General features: G+C 36.3%; 1 protein-coding gene across 12 annotated transcripts in view; it reads left to right on the forward strand.

Annotated features, from left to right (window-relative positions):
* The window catches only part of LOC111153203 (ring finger protein 111), a 114263-nt gene that overhangs the window by 57020 nt on the left and 35751 nt on the right, over positions 1–21492 (forward strand). For all 12 annotated transcript variants that reach the window (XM_022512073.1, XM_022512077.1, XM_022512078.1 and 9 more), the window contains exons 2-3: positions 5316–6214; positions 21042–21168. In XM_022512073.1, the coding sequence (XP_022367781.1) occupies positions 5316–6214; positions 21042–21168 (1026 nt within the window). The remainder of the gene's footprint in view (positions 1–5315; positions 6215–21041; positions 21169–21492) is intronic.

Below are 21492 nucleotides of genomic sequence, written 5' to 3' on the forward strand. Positions count from 1 at the left end.
TTTAAAAGATTTTATTTGTTTGACAGAGACCACAAGTAGGCAGGCAAATAGAGAGGGGAAGCAGGTGCCCTGCTCAGCAGAGAGCCTGAGGCAGGGCTCGATCCCAGGACTCTGAGATCATGACCTGAGCCGAAGCCAGAGGCCTAACCCCCTGAGCCACCCAGGTGCACCTGATTTTACTTTTTTAATGTCAGTATGTGGATCAGTATCTCATGCAGCCCCTGATACATACCCTAGTGGACCTGTTGGAACTGTTAATTCAGTAAATGCAGTTTTTAGTGTTCTGTGAGTTTTATCCTTAAAGTTTTTTACGTTATCCCATTTTTTTCTGTACTCTGATAACATTATATCTATAATTGTCTCTTTTAGGACTTTTAGTGAATTATCTGTAATTGTTTATTTCATCCTGATGCCCTTGGTCAACAAGAATTCAGATGAATCATTTGATAGCCAACAGTCTGTCTCTGAACATTATTGTCTGTTTAGGCTAGGTTGCCTTGATCGTTGATCTTTCTTCACATTTTTATTACATCTAGCTTCCTTTTTTTTTTTTAATATTTTGTTTATTTATTCATGAGAGACAGAAAGGCAGAGGCAGAGGGAGAAGCACGCTTCCTGCTCTGCAGGGAGCCCGATACAGACCTGATCCCAGGACTTTGACAACCTGAGCTGAAGGTAGACAGATGCCTAACCGACTGAGTTACCCAGGTGCCCTGCATCTAGCTTCCTAAAAGAAGTTGAGTTTGGCAGTCTCAAATAGTTATTCTGCCTATAACTTTCTCCTTTCTGTCAGATATCAGTCTGCAAGTTAATTTTAATTTGCTAAGAAGTTTATCAAAGTTCCCTCATTCCTTTTCATAATTGAGTATATTATTAGATTGTGTGCTCCTACTTGTAAGAGCATAACTCTCTTTTTAAGGAATTTAGTTTATTTTGGGCATTTTGCTAATGTAGTTATGAGCCCAGAATGATGCCTGTTGGGCTGAAATATCTTTATTGCTAATGAAATTTTGACTGATCAGAATATGTAATAACCCATATTGTCCATACTACTTAGCTATAAGAAGTGGTGATAATGAAGCATTTAGGTGGTAGGAGAGAGTATTTTGTCAGGTTCTTGATTTCATATTCTTAAACTGGCACATAGTAAAATAAATACCAGTAAAAGAGAATTAAAAATTCAGAACATGTCTTAAGTAATATCCCTGTGGTACAAATATTTGTTTCTACTGAGTTATATTAAAAAAGTGCATAAACAGTGGATATATTTCTAGTTCATTTCCTGATAATCTTTGAAAGTTTTATAGAAAAATACAAAATCTTACGCATATTTTAAAACATCTTGTTCCTTTAGAGCTCTGTAAGATCATCAAATTTCTATTTAAACTTAACAGTACTTTCATTTATCATTGGTTGTAAAAGTCATTCATACCAATAATAATGACTTTCTAAACCATATATATATCAGTTTACAGATAGAGTTCCTCAAAGTTGTATCCATAATGAGTTTTTAACCCCTCCCCCTTATGTTCATGTACATTTAATTTATTATATAAATTGCCAAATCCTAACCCTAATTTTTAGTTTTTGAAAGTTAGCATTTTTAGTTATTGTGCTTTTTTTTAAATGCAAAGTTTACTGCTAGTTGTGTATCCTGCGCTAGTATCAGAAGTAATTGGTATGCTGCTGTCATGACATAGCAATACAATCATTGAATCAAACCAGTACAAGGAGCGACTAGTCTTGCGGATTTAGTACTGAAGTAACATATAATGGCAAATAAGTCCTAATGTGGTTAAGGAGTTAAGATATATCTGGTACATGTTTAACCTCCTTTGTAAATTGGATCAGTCAATAATTTTTTTTTAAATTTTATTTATTTATTTGACAGACAGAGATCACAAGTTGGCAGAGAGGCAGGCAGAGAGAGGAAGGGAAGCAGGCTCCCCGATGAGCAGAGAGCCCGATGTGGGGCTCGATCCCAGGACCCTGGGATCATGACCTGAGCCGAAGGCAGAGGCTTTAACCCACTGAGCCACCCAGGCGCCCCTGGCCAATAATTTTTATAGAAATAAAAGACTAGGTTGTAATTTCATCAAATACCAAATAGTTTAGGATATTATTTATTGATCCTTTGTGTTAGTTTTGCTGCTTTTTTAGTTAAAAAAAATGCAGTACTAGTATTTATTTCTTTTCATGAACTTCTCTTCTTTTTCTCAGTTCAAAATAAAAGCATGAATTAGAATACTCCTTGGTGGGAATAGCTCAGGTAATAAGGGCTTGACATGATAACTCAGACAACAGTTACTGGTATACAAACACACACCATATACCACATCGTATACCTACCACCTATCCCTTATTCCTTCCCTGCCTCCAGCTAGGCAGACAAAATTCGCCAAAACCCAGAGCAGAGTTAACCATAAAGAGTTCATTGTTTTGGCTTTGGGGCATAAGCTAATGGAAAAGAAATTGAGTTTAGTAAATTATGCTATGAATCACTTCTTTGTAAATTCACTTATGGATTCCTGTTCTCAGAATTGATCTGTCCTTTTGGCAAGTTTTCATTGCATCTTAGGATCTCCATTACCAGTACCTCGAGTGTGACTTAGTAATTAAGGGTGAGGAGTCTGAAGCAGTTTTTTTCCTTCAGCATATGAAGTTTATTTCTCTAGAGATCCAACTCATCACAACTCCTCAGAGACATAGACTTTTGAAAGATCCCCAGATTTTTCCAAATGACATGACTCTTTAATGAGATCAAAGACGGGTCCATAATTATCTGATGCACAGAAGTCTGGCTGCTTTCTCTCTTGACTTTTTGGCAACAGCTTTATAGAGATATAATTCACATACCATTATAACTCTCCCTTTTTAAGTGTGTACATTAGTGGTTTTTAGAATATTTAGAGTTAATCGATTAACTATCACCACAATCACTTTTTTTTTTTTTAAGATTTTATTTATGTATTTGACAGAAAGAGATCACAGGTAGGCAGAGAGCAGGCAGAGAGAGAGGGGGAAGCAGGCTCCCGGCTGAGCAGAGATCCTGATGTGGGGCTCGATCCTAGGACCCTGGGATCATGACCTGAGCTGAAGGGAGAGGCTTAACCCACTAAGCCACCTAGGCACCCCCACAATCAGTTTTAAAACCTTTTCACTTCACTGAAAATAAATCTGAAACACTTTGGCCATCACATTTCAATTCTCTGGTTATTCTCCTGTCCTAGCCAATCACTAATCTACTTTCTGTCTCTATAGCACTGCCTATTCTGGACTTTTCTTACCAAAGGAATCTTACAAAATGTGGTCTTGTGACTGTTTCTTTTACTTAGTGTAGTACTTTTGAAGTCCTGTCACTTCATAGCATGAAATAGTATTTCATTTCTTTTGATTAATGAGTAACCATGGTATGGATTTATTTATTCATCAGTTGATGGACATTTGTATTGTTTGCACTTTTGTGCTATCATGACTAATGGTACTATGAATATTGTAACTAAGCCAGGTTACATTCCAAAGTGGCCACACCATTTTATATTCCCACCAGCAATGTATGAAGATTTTAACTTCTTTAAATCCTTGCCAATACTTGTTATTATCTCTGTTTTTTCTGTTGTGGCCATCTTAGTGGGCCACCCCTTGAATCTTAAATCACATTTATTCGTACCTTATTGTGATTTGTGTTTTCTTACATTTAATTACAGTGATCCTTATCTGATTTGCTGCTTCTTGTAATTTGGTCATTGCTGTGCCCATGTGTTCAGCCATCTTTGTGTTTCTCCTTTACTACTTCTGCTGAACTCTAGACAGAGCTTGATGGCTGATTCTGGTTACAGCACTGCCTGGCCTTGTAAACAAGAATTATAGAAGATAGAGGTTTTGATAGCTTTATATAGAAGCAGGCTGTTTCTGGGGTGGCTGGCTGGCTCAGTCAGTGGAACATGTGATTCTTGATCTTAGGGTTGTGAGTTTGGGCCCCATGTTGGGCGTGGAGCCTACTCAAAAAAAAGAAAGAAAGAAATAGGCTGTTTCATTTTTTTTTTAAATTGCTATCATCTGTTCTGATAATAGTTATACACTAAATTAGGAGACTTGAGAGATTGTATATTCCTGTAACTGTCATTTATGGAGAAGGAAAAGACTTGCTACCAAATACCTTTTCATCCTCTCTTTTTAGGAAGTGGTTTAAAAGTGCGTGTTAAATACAAAACTAATCCATAGTCTTAGAAGTTAGGATAGTGGTTACAACTTCCAGTAGTTGGAGTGACTGGAAGGGGATTTCTAGGGTGCTGGTTATCTTATGTTTGTGATCTTGGAGGTTACATAGGTATATTCACTTTGTGAGAATAGATCGAGCTATAAAGTTAAAATATGTGTGTCTCTTATACTTCAATAAAAACTCAAGTTAAAAATCTTAACATTATTTAATCATATTTTGGACTTCCACATTAACTGCCTTTCTGATAAATACATGCCATTTTGAGTCATGATATTTATTACTTTTATGTTGTTACCATTCTCATGTGTACATTGCATTGATGTAGATGCATTAATTTCAAGTTCCCTTCTTCATCAGCCTCTACTTTCAAAGACACAATGATTTAGATACCCTTAGATTAGTTATAGGAAATTTGGTTTTATGTTCTGCTGTGCTGCTTTAACTGACTGATCTTCAGCCACTCACAGTCTTGGCTGGAGTCTTTCTGCATATATCTAAAACTTTGTGAAATTCAGTAATTGTGTATTTTGTCTATCAGTGAGTTATATTCTCATTAGAGAATAGAGTAGTACAAAGAAAAGATACATGGGAAAGAGGAGCTATATTTATACTAGTTCATTATTTATAGCTATCTGTCTAATACAATAACCATCTAGATGTAGAAAAAAATATTTAATTACCACTTTCAGGATACCAGGAGAAAAGCATTGACTAATCAAAGTCTTTTAAATTCTAGTCCTTTGATCTGTTTTTACTGTAATAGGTTTTGAAGAAATTGTTAGATTTTAACCAAATATGTTGCTGAAGGTAGAAAGATAATAGAGCAAGGTAAGTTTTTGGTTAATAGAAGTTTTCAAATAGGCTTCTGTTCTATGATCTTTACTGTATTTCTGAAGATTGGGTATGTGGTAGAGGTATCAGAAAAATGGTTTAAAAGAACAGTAAAATGACTTATTACAGCCAACTTATATCCTGGTATATCAGGAAAAGGCAGTTCTCTGTTCTAGTGATGTCCTCAGTGGCATCTGAAATGCTTCAGTTCGTGTAATAAAACACATTAACATCCTTTTAAATCTCTAATTGTGTCTTCTAGGCCTTCCTTAAAGTTTCTCATGTCTCAATGGACTCCTGAATATAACAAGCTGTATACCTTAAAAGTGGATATGAAGAGTGAGATTCCTTCTGATGCACCAAAGACACAGGAGAGTCTGAAAGGGATCCTCTTGCATCCAGAGCCCATTGGGGCAGCCAAAAGTTTTCCTGCGGGAGTTGAGATGATTAACAGTAAAGTGGGGAATGAATTCTCTCATTTGTGTGATGATTCTCAAAAACAAGAGAAGGACATGAATGGTAACCAACAAGAACAAGAAAAAAGTGTTGTTGTGAGGAAAAAACGCAAAAGCCAGCAGGCTGGCCCTTCTTACATGCAAAATTGTGTTAAAGAGAACCAGGGAATATTAGGATTGAGGCAACACCTAGAAACACCAAGCGATGAAGATAATGATTCCTCTTTTAGTGATTGTCTTTCTTCTCCTTCATCTAGTCTGCATTTTGGAGATTCTGATACTGTGACTTCGGATGAGGATAAAGAAGTCTCTGTAAGACATTCCCAGGCAATTTTGAGTGCTAAAAGTAGAACTCATAGTGCTCGGTCCCAGAAGTGGCCTCGGACAGAGACAGAATCTGTTTCAGGGTTGTTAATGAAGAGACCCTGTTTTCATAGCAGTTCATTAAGGAGGCTTCCATGCAGAAAGAGATTTGTAAAAAATAATTCCTCACAGAGGACACAGAAACAAAAAGAGAGGATATTAATGCAGAGAAAAAAACGAGAAGTGTTAGCCCGAAGAAAATATGCATTGCTCCCCACTTCTAGTAGTTCCAGTGAGAATGACCTCAGCAGTGAATCCTCTTCCAGCTCCTCAACTGAAGGAGAAGAAGATTTGTTTGTTTCCACCAGTGAAAACCACCAAAACAATCCAACTGTTCCCTCAGGTAAAAATGTTTCTTAAGTTGAGCAAAACGTGGAAGCTCTTGCGTTGTGTTTTTGCTTAATTTTCTTCTGTGTATTAGCGATTTCATTGCTTTTAGGAGGAATATGAGGCTCAGTTAACTTTTATTTTTAAGCCATATAAACAAATTGCCACCTGTAGTATTAAACCATGACTCCAATTCTAAGGTCAAATTTTAAAATTTTTTTCGGAGGCTCTGTGATGGATTTCTTTTACATTCAACCACAGTAAGGACACTAGAATAGTTAATATTATTTTTCCTTTAAGTACTCTATTCTTATTACTAGTTACCTTGTCATAATCTATATAACTGAAAAATAATTTCAAGAATTGGAGAGATGCTCATAATAGAACACAAACTTTTAGTCCTGACAGTACTCAGTGGAGCACATGATTAATCAGTTAAAATTGAATTGATAGAGGATTAGTTTGAGTGCACTTTCCCCTCCTCACAGTAAATATTTTATTTAATTAGAATAAGTTTATGTTATGTCCCTGAAGTATGAGTATGTTCCATATATACCATTTTTACAGTTTGCTGAATTTAAAGGAAGTTTTTGAAGTGAGCATTGAGTAGTGTTTAAGCTGAGGCAAAAGAATACTTTCTTGTTAAAGAATGGGGGATAAAGGGGCGCTTGTTTGGCTCAGTGGGTTTAGCCCCTGCCTTCGGCTCAGGTCATGATCTCAGGGTCCTGAGACAGAGAGAGAGATCACTGGCAGGCAGAGTGGCAGGCAGAGAGAGGGGGCGATGCAGGTTCTCCCCCCAGCAGAGTGTCCGATGCCGGGCTCCATCCCAGGAGATGATGAGATCATGACCTGAGATGAAGGCACAGGCTTAACCTACTGAGCCACCCAGGTGTCCCAGGCTATGATCATGGTTTTTAATACTGACACAAAGGTCTCCCATTCTTTGCCTGATGTCCTGCTTGTCAAGGGTTGAGCCTGCTAATTTACTGTGCCAATATCCATTTTCCTCTCTCTCTTCTTCTTTATGGGTTACTTCCTTTTCCAAGACTCCCTTTCCTCTTTCATTTTTATTTTTCCATCTTTGCCAGAACTCCAAAACCAGTAACTCTGATCTTTAGTCTTAGCCATGATAAGTTCAGTTTTTTCTCTTTTCTTTAAAGATTTATTTATTTATTTATTTGTCAGGCAGAGATCATAAGTAGGCAGAGAGGCAAGCTGAGAGAGACCAGGGGAAGTCGGCTCCCTGCTGAGCAGAGCCCAGTGTGGGGCTCCATCCCAGGACCCCGAGATCATGAACTGAGCCGAAGGCAGAGGCTTAACCCACTGAACCACCCAAGTGCCCTGATAAGTTGTTTTTTTTTTAAACCCACACAAATATTTGTTTTTTATTTTTTTTATTTTTTATTTTTTAATTTTTCTTTAAAAATATTTTATTTATTTATTTGACAGAGAGAGAGAGAGAGAGAGAGAGATCGATCACAAGTAGGCAGAGAGGCAGGCAGAGAGAGAGGGGGGAAGCAGGCTCCCTGCTGAGCAGAGAGCCCCAAGCGGGGCTCGATCCCAGGACCCTGAGATCATGACCTGAGCTGAAGGCAGAGGCTTAACCCACTGAGCCACCCAGGCGCCCCAAATATTTGTTTTTTAAAGAGTTCACCGAGATCACCTAGAACTGGGAGGAGGTTATAGGAACCATTCTCTGAGGTCTCTTGAGAAACAGGGAGGTGAGAGTAGGAATTGTCTTTCTTAGTTGCTACATTACACATTTTCCTCAGGTGGTTAGACTGTGAAGACTTGTTTGGGGAAGAGGGAGCAGCAGAGCCCAATTTCTGCTTGAAATTAATGAGGTAGGATGGTTGGTGATGTGAAGCAGAAGTTCCAAGTAGCTGTATTTGTAGGAGATGTAAGAATAGAGGTAAGATAGGTTAATGTCAGTGTCTGTTTCTAGGAAGAAAGGAGTTTATATACTCTCAAGTATTCAAGATAAATGCAAACTCTACATTTTAAAATCTTATTTAATACTCTGTCTTTGAAGAATTGCATTATTTCAGAAACATAATATTTTCAGACATTTAAGAGTAGTGTTTGTCTCTGGAAACACAAGTCCAAATGTTGAAACAAATTCTTTGGATTTTTTTCTGGTCTTTCTTTCTTTCTTTCTTTCTTTCTTTTTTTTTTTTTTGTCTTTTAAAAAAGATTTTCTTTATTTATTTCTGAGAAAGAGAGTGTTGAGAGTACACAAGCAGGGGGAGGGGCAGAGGGAGAAGCCGACTTCTCATTGAGCGGGAAGCCTGACTCAGGGTTTGAGCCCATGATCCTAGAGATCATGACTTGAGCTGAAGGCTGACACTTAACTGAGCCACCCAGGCACCCCCCTTTTCTGGTTTTTAGACCAGTGTTTTGTTTTAAACTAATTTGTTTGTTTTTTTTTAAATAATGGTTTAAGAATAACAGTCACATAGTGTGCAGTTTTAAAAGTACCAGGAATGGGGGTGCCTGAGTGGCTCAGTGGGTTAAGCCTCTGCCTTCAGCTCGGGTCATGATCTCAGGGTCCTAGGATCAAGCCCCACATCGGGCTCTGTGCTCAGCAGGGAACCTGCTTCCCCTCTCTCTCTCTGCCTGCCTCTCTGCCTACTTGTGCTCTCTCTCCCTCTCTGTCAAATAAATAAATAAAATCTTAAAAATAAATAAAGAAAAGTACCAGGAATGTTTAAAATAAAAAATAAAAGTTTACCACTTCTTCTTAGGTCCCAGTTTTATTACCCAGAAGTAGTTTGCAGTTTCTTCTCTCCTTCAGAAAATGTGGAACATATATAAGGGTAAATAAATAATGTAGGTTTTTTTTTTTTTTTTTAAAGATTTTATTTATTTGACAGACAGAGATCACAAGTAGGCAGAGAGGCAGGCAGAGAGAGAGGGAGAAGCAGGCTCCCTGTCGAGCAGAGAACCCGATGCGGGGCTCGATTCCAGGACCCTGGGATCATGACCCGAGCCGAAGGCAGAGGCTTTAACCCACTGAGCCATCCAGGCGCCCCAATAATGTGGGTTTTAAAAATATTAGTGTGTATAGTTATATTCTCATTTTACTTATTTTTTTAAGAAAATTTTATTTATGTATTTGACAGGGAGAGAAAGACAGTGAGAGAGGGAACCCAAACAGGGGGAGTGGGAGAGGGAGAAGCAGGCTTCTTCTGAGCAGGGAGCCTGTTGCAGGGCTCCATCCCAGGACCATGGGATCATGACCTGAGCCGAAGGCAGATGCTTAATGACTGAGCCACCCAGGCGCCCCTGTATCCTCATTTTTAAAAAATGGTTGCATAGTATTTCCTTTGTATGGTTGTTCCATAATTTATTTATCCAGGTTTTGTTGATTAGTATTTGCTGCATTGGACAGCCTTGTATACACAGTTTTACACACGTAGGCAGGCATATCTTAAGGAATAATTTCTAAAAGCGTATAAGAAGTTACATGCATTTAAAAATTGCTACCTCTTGTTACCAGAATACCTTCTAGGGAATTTTCACCAAGTTCCTTTACCACCCAACAGCAGATGATGTCGTGATGATAATAAAAATACCTAGCACTTCTTGGGTATTTACTCCATGCTGGTAATGTTCTGAGTGTTTATATGTATTCTCATTTCCTTCTCCCAACACTCTTATGAGGTGTATTCTGTTACCATCACCCTCATATTACAGATGAGACATTTGGAAAACTTTCTTAGAATAATTTACATTCAAAAAGTTAAACTGAAATATTTTGGGACATTGCTCTATTTTCAAGAAATTTTAGCTCTCAAAAATTGACTTTCTTAGATTCTTAAAGGTAGGTTTTCCTTCTAGATATATTTTTAGTGCTGGCTTTCTGACTCCCAATTCCAGTATGTTTTAGCGTGTGTTGGGAATTTGGAGAGGGTTTAAATATCTCAAATTTTAATTAGATTTATCTATTATACCTTAATACGATTTATATGGATAGGTATTCGTTACTCTGGAGCTGCTAGGACAACTTTTTCACACGCTGCCCATCCACACTTACTGGCAATTGCTGCAGTGAACTGATGGAAAGAATGTTTGACATTTTAAGTATTTTGTTGTATCTTTAAACTCTCTAAGTTATAATAATTGTATGTAAGTAACTGGTTATACCGATCACCTAAGAATGAATTAAGTCAATACTTTACATTGTATAACAAACATTAGTTCATTTGTTGTAAACAGTAGATTTCTGGGAAATCCCTATTTGCCTCATCCTTACTAATTGTGTTTTAAATTTATCATGGCTCTCTGTTCAAGCTTGGAAAGACAAAATGATATGTGACTTGGGTTGTTAGTTGCCAGTTAGGTTGAGAATTTATACATCCAGTTTTGTTCCTGATATTTGCCAAGAACCTCAGATATTTTAAAACCACTTAATAGAAGCTAAGTTTGAGAGTAGATGTTAATTTTGGTGACATATTTCTGTGATCTATTCAGTGTACCTTATCTGAACTGCTGCTTAAATTTTTATATAGTCCTTATATTAGCACTGGGAAATTCTCATTTCCCAGTTGTTACTGTTTTTTAATTCAGTGACTATGTATTTTTATTTACAGCTTAAAAGAATATACCAGGTATATATTTATAATTTCCAAGTGCAGTCCATACTATATTGACTTATTTTAAAAGTTTAAAAGTTTAAAAACTTTTAAAAGATAACATTTAAGATAAACTTTAAGACAACCTGTGGAATTGTAAAGTCCTAATATTAAGAATTATATTTGTGAATATTTCTTTTCCTCCTTTTCCAAAAATAGCACTGTAGAGGTTTTGTTGTTATTTTTACATGGAAGTGTTTTTTATGGAAATTTTATATGGAAATGTTCATACATAAGAATGGACATATACCTACATAATCTAGCTTCAGTTTTCCACATCCTGCCATTCTTACTTTATTTCTCACCCCTCACTTTTTTTCTGGAGAATTTCAGAACAATTTCTAGATATCATACCATTAATTTGTTTTGTATACTGCATATTTCCTGCAAACTGGTAGTTAGATCTAAAAACTTGATTTAAATTTAGTTTAGCAACACTTCCTTGGTGGTGCTGTGTACTTTCTGTTGCATCACTTGTTAAAGTTGATGAGAGAGTTCAGATGGTGTCATTCTGATCCTTCCACCCTAAAGTTCCCCATCAGCATTTCATGTAGTATTAACAACAGCTTTGATGATCTTGCCTGGGTCCATTATTTCATTAGGCAAAGTGATTACTTTCCAATTCTGTCATTCTGCTTACATTTATTAATGGAAGTTCTGTAAAGCATTCTTCCAACTAATTGCTTATTTTGAAATGCAGTCCATATAGGAAAGGCAAAATGAATGCTTAATTCTTTACCTTAATTTACCATTTTTCAGAATGAGTCAGTACTCTAGCAATATTTTTCATTTTTAGGTGTCATTATGAACTTAAGGGTTTTTAGTACAGTTGATGTATTGCAATCTTTTTATTTTATTTTATTTTATTTTTTAAAGATTTTATTTATTTATTTGACAGACAGAAATCACAAGTAAGCAGAGAAGCAGGCTGAGAGAGAGAGGAGGAAGCAGGCTCCCTGCTGAGCAGAGAGCCCAATGCGGGGCTTGATCCCAGGACCCTGGGATCACGACCTGAGCCGAAGGCAGAGGCTTTAACCCACTGAGCCACCCAGGCGCCCCGCAATCTTTTTATTTTTTGATGCTCGAATAGTTCTTCTGTGGCCTGTGGGAGCATCTTCAGATTGGGTTTGTGTCCTTTGGATACCACCCCAGTGGTCTCTGACAAGATGGTCTCTGATAAAAGATGATCCAGAGTCATATTTTACATTACCTGCCTCAAAGCTAGAAACCAACCATTTTTTTTTTTTTTTTTTTAAGGTACTGCTGATTTCCTTTTATTGAGAAGTGATGTTTAGAGGTTATAGATTGGGAATTATAGTGTTCATTGCTCTGCTGAGTTACATTATTGCTTTTAGCTTTTTTAATGGATAAAGTTAGGAATACAAAGATTTTAGAAAGAGATAAACCATTAACTTATAAGACTATTTTCATTGAAAGTTTAAGATTAGGATTTTTTTTAAAGGTCTTTTATTCATTTATTTTTTAAAAGAATTTTAATTAATTTATTTGACAGAGAAAAGACAGAGAGGGAACACAAGCAGGGGGAGTGGGACAGGGAGAAGCAGGCTTCCTGCTGAGCAGGGAGCCCAACCTGAGGCTCGATCCCAGGACCCTGGGACCATGACCCGAGCCGAAGGCAGGCAGATGCTTAACGACTGAGCCACCCAGGTGCCCCTGGGATTAGGATTTTTTTTTTTTTTTTTAAGGATTAGGATTTTTATGTAAATTTGTTTTATATTTGGATCTCTTTACTCTTACATTGAAAATCTTGATTAACAATATGAAGAATTGCTTTTTTGCTTTATCCTATACATAGTATAAGTACACATAAATGGACATTCATAAATGAATATAAATGAAAATATTTATAATTATTACTAGCAGTAATGCTAATAAGAAGTCTAAGAGTTTTTTTTTTTTTTAAAGATTTTTATTTATTTATTTGACAGAGATCACAAGTAGGCAGAGAGGCAGGCAGAGAGAGAGGAGGAAACAGGCTCCCCACTGAGCAGAGAGCCCGATGCGGGGCTCGATCCCAGGACCCTGGGATCATGGTCTGAGCCGAAGGCAGAGGCTTTAACCCACTGAGCCACCCAGGTGCCCCAAGTCTAAGAGTTTTTGAAGTTATGCCACCAATCAATTAATTTTAGAGATTTTATTTGAGAGAGAGAGTATATGCAGGGGTGTGGCAGAGGGAGAGGGAGAAGCAGGCTCCCAACATTGGAGCTCAGTCTCATGAGCCTGGGATCATGACCTGAGCTGAAGGTAGATGCTTAACCGACTGAGCCACCCAGGCACCCTATATTTTCATGCTTTTAAATTTTGGTTTGTTATTCCATCTTTTTTCTGTTCAAAAATATAAACAAATAGGGCACCTGGGTGGCTCAGTGGGTTAAGCCTCTGCCTCCAGCTCAGGTCATGATCTCAGGGTCCTGGGATCGAGCCCCACATCAGGCTCTCTACTCAGCAGGAAGCCTGCTTCCCCTCCCTCTCTGCCTGCCTCTCTGCCTACTTGTGATCTCTCTCTCTCTCTGTCAAATAAATAAATAAAATCTTAAAAAATATATATAAACAAATATGCGTATTATTCTCTCCTCTTAAAATGTGTCTCTTGATTTTTCACCTAACAATATTTAGAATTGTTAGGGTATAGAGATTATAGAGGAATAAAAGTATGTGTGTGTGTGTATGATATATATGATACAAAGGAGACACACACAGACACACACACACACACACACACAATCACTCCTTTATTCATTGCTTTTCATTCCTCTTTATTTTTATTTTTTATTTTTTTACTTTTTTTTAGTACTCCATTGTATGGTTACACCAAAGGTGGTTCAATCTGTTGATGAATAGTTTGCAGCCTTTTGCTGTTAGAAGCAGCACTGCAATGAATCGCTTTTTGTATATATTACTTCATATTTTTTGCCATTGTATCTTTGGAATAGAATTCTAGGAGAGGATTGTTGGGCCAAAGTTAAATGAATATATTATTTTTTAAACATGGCCAGATTTCTCTCTGGGGATCATAACCATTTTGGATGCCCACCAGCAATATTTGAGAGTGTTTTCTCAAAGCCTTTCCAACAGAATTTATTGTCAGATGTTAGGTTTCTTGGTCCATCTGATAGGTAAGAAATAGTATGTCAGCATTTTTAAAAAATTTTAATAAGTAATATCTTTCATATTTTTCAAAAGATTTTATTTAGAGGCACCTGGGCGGCTCAGTTGGTTAAGTGTCTGCCTTGGGCTCAGGTCATGATCTCAGATCCTGGGATCAAGCCACTTCCTAAACCTCACCCCCACTTATACTCTCTCTTGCTCTGTGCTCTTTTTAAAAAGATTTTATTTATCAGAGAGAGAAAGAGAGAGTGAGGAGGTAGAGTGGCAGAGGGAGAGAGAGTATCAGTATCCTAAGCAGACTCTGTGCCGAACATGGAGTCAGGCTCAGGGCTGTATTCCACCACCCTGAAATCATGGCCTGAGTTGAAGTCAAGAGTCAGACACTTAACCAGCTGAGCCACCCAGGCCTCCTTTTTCATATGTTTAAAGGTCGTTCTGTTTCTTATGATCAATCTCTTCATATCTTTTGCCTGTTTTGCAGTCAGGTTGTTGGTCTTCATTCTTCTGTCCATTTTCAGATGCTTTATATATATTGGGGACATAAATCCTGTATAATAACACATTTCCCCAAAATTTGTCATTAGTCCTTTGACTTTGTTCCATTTTTTTATCATGCCAAATCTTTTTTTTTTTTTTTTTTTTTGGTTAGTCATATTTACTGGTCTTTATCTTTACTGTTTATGGGTTTTGAATCATAATTAGGAAAGTTTTTTCCACTTCAAATTTATAGGAGAAATAACCTATTTTCTCCCCAACCCTTGCATTATTTTTCTTTTCTTCTTTCTTTTCATTTAAAGCACACATCTATGTGATATTTATCCTTATGTACAGTATGAAGAATGGATCCATTTTTTTTCAATGTGGCTGTCCAGTCGTCCCAAAACAAATCATTAAAAATTTTCTTTCTCCGATTGACTTGAGATGCTGTCTTTGACATATGTTAAATTTCCATAGGCATTTGGGTCAGAGTTTTCACTATGTTCCATGGGTCTGTCTAGGCTTACACTAGAAACACATTTTTTAAATTATAGTCTTTTATATTTTCTTGGTTATTTTTGCCTGTTTATTCTTCCTAGTGAACTTCTCAGCTTATTTATCTGAGGATACTGGTGGTGGGGAGACACATGATAATATTCTTACTGGGATTGTATTTGTTGCGTAAAGTGGGTGAACTGACATACTTAATATTTTGGATATTAAATATCCAAGATTTGGATATATTTCTTTTCAAATGAAAAGACATACCATATTCTGAAATGGTATGTCTTTTCATTTGTTGAAGTCTAGTTTTGTATTTGGCAGGGAATGTTCTATAGCTTTTTTTTTTTTCTTTCTTAAAGAAAACGGCTTCATTGAGGTGTATAATTTACCTACCATAAAGTTTATCATTTTAAGTATATGATTTAGTGATTTTTAGTAAACTTAAAGTTATGCAACCATTACTACAGTACAGTTCTATAATATTTCCATTAATCCCAAAAGATCCCTCCTGCTTTGAAACTAATGCCTATTCGGTTCTAAGTCCCACATAGCCTAATCTGTCGCTCTCTTTAAGGACTTGCCTTTTCTGGACGTTTCATAAAAATACACGTATGTGATCTTCGTGTCTGGCGTTTTTCGTTAAGTGTAATGTTTTTGAGTTTCATCCATGTTGTAGCAGGTATCAGTAATTAGTGTCCGTTTATTATTTAGTTCTTTTATAGTATTCCATTGTATGGATATACCACATTTATTTTGTTTATCCATTTGTCGGATGATTGACATTGAATTGTTTCCAGTATTTGGCTACTGTGAACATTTAGGTACAAATCTTTGTGGATATATATGCTTTCAATTCTGTTGGATATAGAAGAATCCTAATGAGTCAGAGCTGCTACAACTTGATTAAGTTTGTTACTGCAAAAGACAGGAGCAGTAGCGAAAGTAGCTGGTAGCAGGAAGATTCTGCTTTTGATAGTAACTAGCACCTACATATTTGGTACTTACAGCACTTTAATGTAGTTTATGTAAAGCATATGAGCTTTAGAATTGAAATTAGGTTTGAATTCCCAGTGTTGTTTACTATTTGACAAGTCATTTTAACTTGCTGAGTTTCAGTTTCTTGATGGAACTAGACACACAGAATATTGTATAAGGCACAAAGTATGTGCCCACGAATTGGATGCTATTCTTCTTATTAGCATCATGCCAGACTTAAGACAAAGAGGGACCAGAGTAATTGGTGATTATAGTGTTTGAAATTTCTTACAGATGCTGCCAAGAGAATCTGTGATCTCTTATCAGGGAATAGAAGTGGTTGTTGAGTTCATGAAGAACTCAGTCAGAGAAGCCATTATTTCTGTGACCTGTATTAAAGTACCTACCTTCTTTCCAGGCTGTAACCTGTTGCTTTTCTCATGATTTTTTTTTTTTACCCTTTCCTCCTTACATTTTAAAAAGTACAACCAACATAAGTAATCTTTTTTTTTTCTTAATTTTATTTATTTGACAGAGAGCGAGAGATCACAAGTAGGCAGAGAGGCAGGTAGAGAGAGAGGGAGGAAGCAGGCTCGCTGCCAAGCAGAGACAGAGAGCCCGATGTAGGACTCGATCCCAGGACCCTGGGATCATGACCTGAGCCGAAGGCAGAGGCTTAACCCACTGAGCCACCCAGGTGCTCGCAACATAAGTAATCTTAAAAGAAACAGAGGCGTCTGGGTGGCTCAGGTTGAGCCTTTGCCTTCGGCTCAGGTCATGATCTCAGGGTCCTGGGATCGAGTCCCAAATCGGTCTCTCTGCTCGGCAGGGAGCCTGCTTCCGCCTCTCTCTCTCTCTGCCTGCCTCTCTGCCTACTTGTGATCTCTCTCTGTCAAATACATAAATTTTTTTAAAAAAATCTTAAAAAAAAGAAACAGTTAAAAATCACCTAGGGTCCTACCACTCTAATATCCTAGCTATATTCAATACTTACCCTATAATATTTCTAAATGTAAGAGACAGCTTGAAAATAAAATTGTTCCAATAAGAAATGACCTATTTTCCTGATTTTAAGTAGTATTGAGATTTAACTTCATGCTTTTAGGAATGTTTCCTTTAAATTTTAAATAATTGTCATTCTAGAAAAAACACTAAGTTATAGATGTCCAAATCTTGCTGGTTGTGATTATTATTTAGTTACAAGTATTATGGTCAAGTTATGCTTGCAAAATTTTTTTCTAGAAAAAGGATACTTAAGCAGTAGAATAACAGTGTATCAGCTACTTATATAACCTTTAGTTACACAGTCAATGTTCCAAAAAATTATGTTGAATTTTAATGCCTTAACAAAGCTAGCTTTGTATCACTTATCACTGGAACTTCAAAATGTTGCATTTATGTTAGATTTTGCTTGTTTATAAGGTGTTTATAATGTTTGGTTATTTTTTTACAGGCTTTTAAGGAAATTGCATGTATACAATACATGGAGAGAATCACTAATAAAGTTTATATGCAGGTGTAGCTTTTCTCCATGTAGAATAGTAATGTCCAGTTGGTGGGTTAAAATAAGGGAAGTATTAAAAAAATGTTTTATTTATGTGTATACTATTCTTAGTTTTAAATATACAATTCTTTTTGTACTCCTGCCTTAAGCTGCATCGTGTGCATACTTATGAAGGAAGAATTGGAGAAGTAATTTGGGAATTAAATCTAGGATATTATTTTAAATAGACACTCAAGTGCTATTTTTTTCCTCTGCCTGTAAGATCTATTTAGTCTGTTAAAAATATATTCTACCTCAATATGTCTATGTGTGTAGTCTTTAGAACTTAAAAACTACTTCAGAAATAACTTTCTCCAAATCAGAGCATCTTTCATTGACTCTGATTTGCCGGTGCCTGCTCTCTTCTCCTCTTTGAAGTATCAGAGAGTACATTGTAGATCTTTGTCATGAGCTTGTACCTCTTCCAGATACTGGCCAGCTTTTGAAATAATGCAGATGGTTGATGATGTACAGGTCTGTTAGAGATGAAAGTCAATGGTTCCAAGGAATGGCACCTTGGATGAAGGAATAGATTGCATAAACTCCACCATGACAAGAAAGTCGAACCATTTGTTGTCATTGTGGTAAGCAAGAGTTCGGTAAAAGTTGGATAAAGATGCATATACAGTATCAATGTTATACATACATACTAGGAGAAAATAAGAATAAAGGGGACTCATTTAGAATAGCAACAAGGAGAATAAGGTCTCTAAGAATAATCTTAATAGGAGTATATTTGGCTTCTATGAAGAAAATTTATATAGCTTTATTAGCTTTCATAATGCAGACCAAACCTACATTTTTCTAGAGATCTTTGTAAAAGATATTGGTAGATGGCAAGATATATTCTTGGATGAAAAAATGTGTTTTATAGAGATGTCAGAACTTCATCAATATTGCTTAATGCCAGTTCAGTCCAAATCTCAAGAATTTTCCTTTTCCCTAGATTTTATAATCCTAAAGAATTAGGAATACCTGAATCTACTAGGTGTCAAAATAGAATTTTTCTAGTCTTTTCAGCAAATGTTATTGGAACATTAGCATAGACCTAAATGTAAGAGCTAAACTGTACAATTCTAGAAGAAACATAGGAGAAATTTTCAGTGACTTTCTGTTAGGCAGAGATTTCTTTTATGTCACCAAAAGCGTCATGCATAAAAGAAATTGCTAGTTTGGATTTCATCAAAATTAGAGACTTTTGTGTTTCAAAAGACACCATTAAGAAAATGAAAAGTTGGGGGCGACTGGGTGGCTCAGTCATTGGGCATCTGCCTTTGGCTGGGGTCATGATCCCAGGATCCTGGGATCAGGCCCCGCATCGGACTGCCTGCTCAGCGGGAAGCCTGCTTCTCCCTCTGCCTCTGGCCCTCTGTCAAATAAATAAAATCTTAAAAAAAAAAAAAAAATCTTAAGAGAAAATGAAAAGTTGAGGAGCCTGGATGCTTCAGTGGGTTGAGCATCTGACTCATGATTTTGGCTCAGGTCATGATGTCAGGGTTGAAGGATTGAGCCCCGTGTCCAGTTCCTCGCTCTGTGGTGAGTTGGCTGGAGACTTTTTTTTTCTCTCTCCTTCTGCCTCTCCCCACCATGTGCTTGGTAGAGGGAGAGAGAAACCCAAGTAGATTAATGTTCATAGTGGCTTTATTTGTATTGGTCAAGTGTGAGAAAAATCCAGATGTCCATCAAAAGAAGTATGGATAAACAAATTGTGATATAGTCATGTAATAGGAATACACTTAATAATAAAAAAGAATAAGCTATTGATGTACATGAGTATATATCACAAATGAATATTTCACTGAATGAAAAATCCAGACACTTAAAAAAAAATCCAGACACAAAAGTGTATATAATGTATGATTCCATATTGAGAGAGAACTCTTGAAAATACAAATCAATCCATAATGACAAAACACAGGTCAGTTATAGGAGTGTAGGATTGGGCATGGAGAGATGATAATTGAAGCAGGGCACACAGGATCTTTTAAGGGTGTTGGAAATGTTCTAAAATTGGACTGAGGTGATGGTTATATTCTATAAATTTACTAAAAGCAGTGAACTATGCACTTAAAATGGGTGAATTTTTTAGCTTTCAGTATTTGTGTGGGAAAGTTCTTATTAAAAACATGACTTGTAAAAAACAAAAACAAAAACCTGACTTGTAAACTCCTTGGCAGACTTGGTAATAGTAATGAACAGAGAGGAATATTTTTAAAAAGGTTAAAAAAAGGAGACATTCAGTACCAGATTTGTGAAAAATATAGCAGGAGAAGAAATGTAACATGACTTTTATTTTATTTCATTTTTTTTTACCATCTTAACCATTTTTTTAAAAGTGTACATTTCTGTAGTAGTAATTACATCCACATTGTTGTGAAGCAGATCTCCAGAACTTTATCCTTTTGCAGTTTGAAATTCCATCTACTAAATAACTCCCTTTTTCCTTTCCCCTCAGTCCTAGTAGCCATCACTCTACTTTCCTTATGAATTTGACTGCTTTAGATTCACACATAAGTGGAACCATACAGTATTTAAAAATTTTTTTTGACTGGGTTAGCATAATGTCCTGAAGATTTGTTCATGTTGTTGTAGCAGCATGTGATAGGAGTTCTTTTCTTTCAGGCTGAATAATATTCCATTGTATGAATATACATTTTGTTTATCTGTTCATCCATTGATGGACATTTGTGTTGTTTTCACCTCTTGGCTGTGACCATGGATGTGTAATGTCTCCTTGAGACAAAATGTGAATTTTAAAGTATGAAAGTTATACCTCAGAGAAGCTGTTTAAAAAAAAAAAAGAATTACTCTGATATAAGAATCTTTGTCAAGGGGGATAAATAGATGGCATATAACCTAAAACATGTAAGAATATTTAAGGGAGTTATCAAAATTTAATGGGGGGAAAGAAAGGATTTTTCATTAGATGGTTTGGGAATAACTAGTTAGCCATGGAGAGACAGGATCAGATTCTATTTATAATCTTACCTAATGCCATAAATAAAAATTAGTTCTAGATGAAGTAAATAATTAATGAAACACATTGAACCAAATAACATGTTATCTATTCACCCAATAAGGATGTTCTTTCCAAACTTAGAAAAATTTAGAAAAGAACAAATACCAAAAAAAGACAGATTTCATAGCCTAAAGCCAAAAATTACCTTATCTTTCTTAAAAGAATACCATATCTTGTTTAACAAAAAACAAACTCTTAAGTAAAATATATTGCAAATATAGTATCTTCATTTTAGATACTAAAGGGTTATTATGGGATGTAAGTATATAAGATCTTAATACCTTTAGATATTACAGGATTTATATTTCTGTATGAGATCATACAAATAAATATGGAAACCACTAGAAGTTATAAAGAACAAAAATTATAAAAGAAGAAGTAAACATGAAGATACAGATCAAGAGAGTACTATTTTCACTATGTGTGTTTAGCTCTGTTTTTTTAAAAAAAACTTCGATTTGACAGGTAAGATTTTTACTTTTATAATGAATTTCATAGCCTTCAAAGTAAAAAAATATTTGTATTTCAGTTAGTTTAAAATGCTTTTCCTTTCTGTTTCCAGGAAGTATCGATGAAGATGTTGTGGTGATAGAAGCTTCCTCCACTCCCCAGGTCACTGCCAATGAAGAAATTAATGTTACCTCAACCGACAGTGAGGTGGAGATTGTAACAGTTGGGGAAAGCTATCGGTATGATTTTAATTCCTAGTTGTGTATGTGAATTTTTTTTTTTTTAATTAAGATTTTATTTGAGAGAGAGTGAGCAAGCGAGCAAGTGGGGGAAGGGAGAGGGGGAGGGAGAAGCAGAATCTGTACCGAGCATTGAACCTCATGAGGGGCTTGACTTTCCCAGGACCCTGAGATCATGACCTGAGCTGCTGAAATCCAGAATCAGAGGCTTTTTTTTTTTTTTAAGGTTTTATTTACTTATTTGACAGAGAGAGAGAGAGAGAGACAGCAAGAGAGGGAGCACAAGCAGGAGGAGTGAGAGAGGGAGAAGCAGGCTTCCTGCTG

This window comes from Enhydra lutris, unplaced genomic scaffold (genome assembly GCF_002288905.1).
Source record: "Enhydra lutris kenyoni isolate GAN:26980312 unplaced genomic scaffold, ASM228890v2 scaffoldscaffold31, whole genome shotgun sequence".
Lineage (NCBI taxonomy): Eukaryota > Metazoa > Chordata > Mammalia > Carnivora > Mustelidae > Enhydra > Enhydra lutris.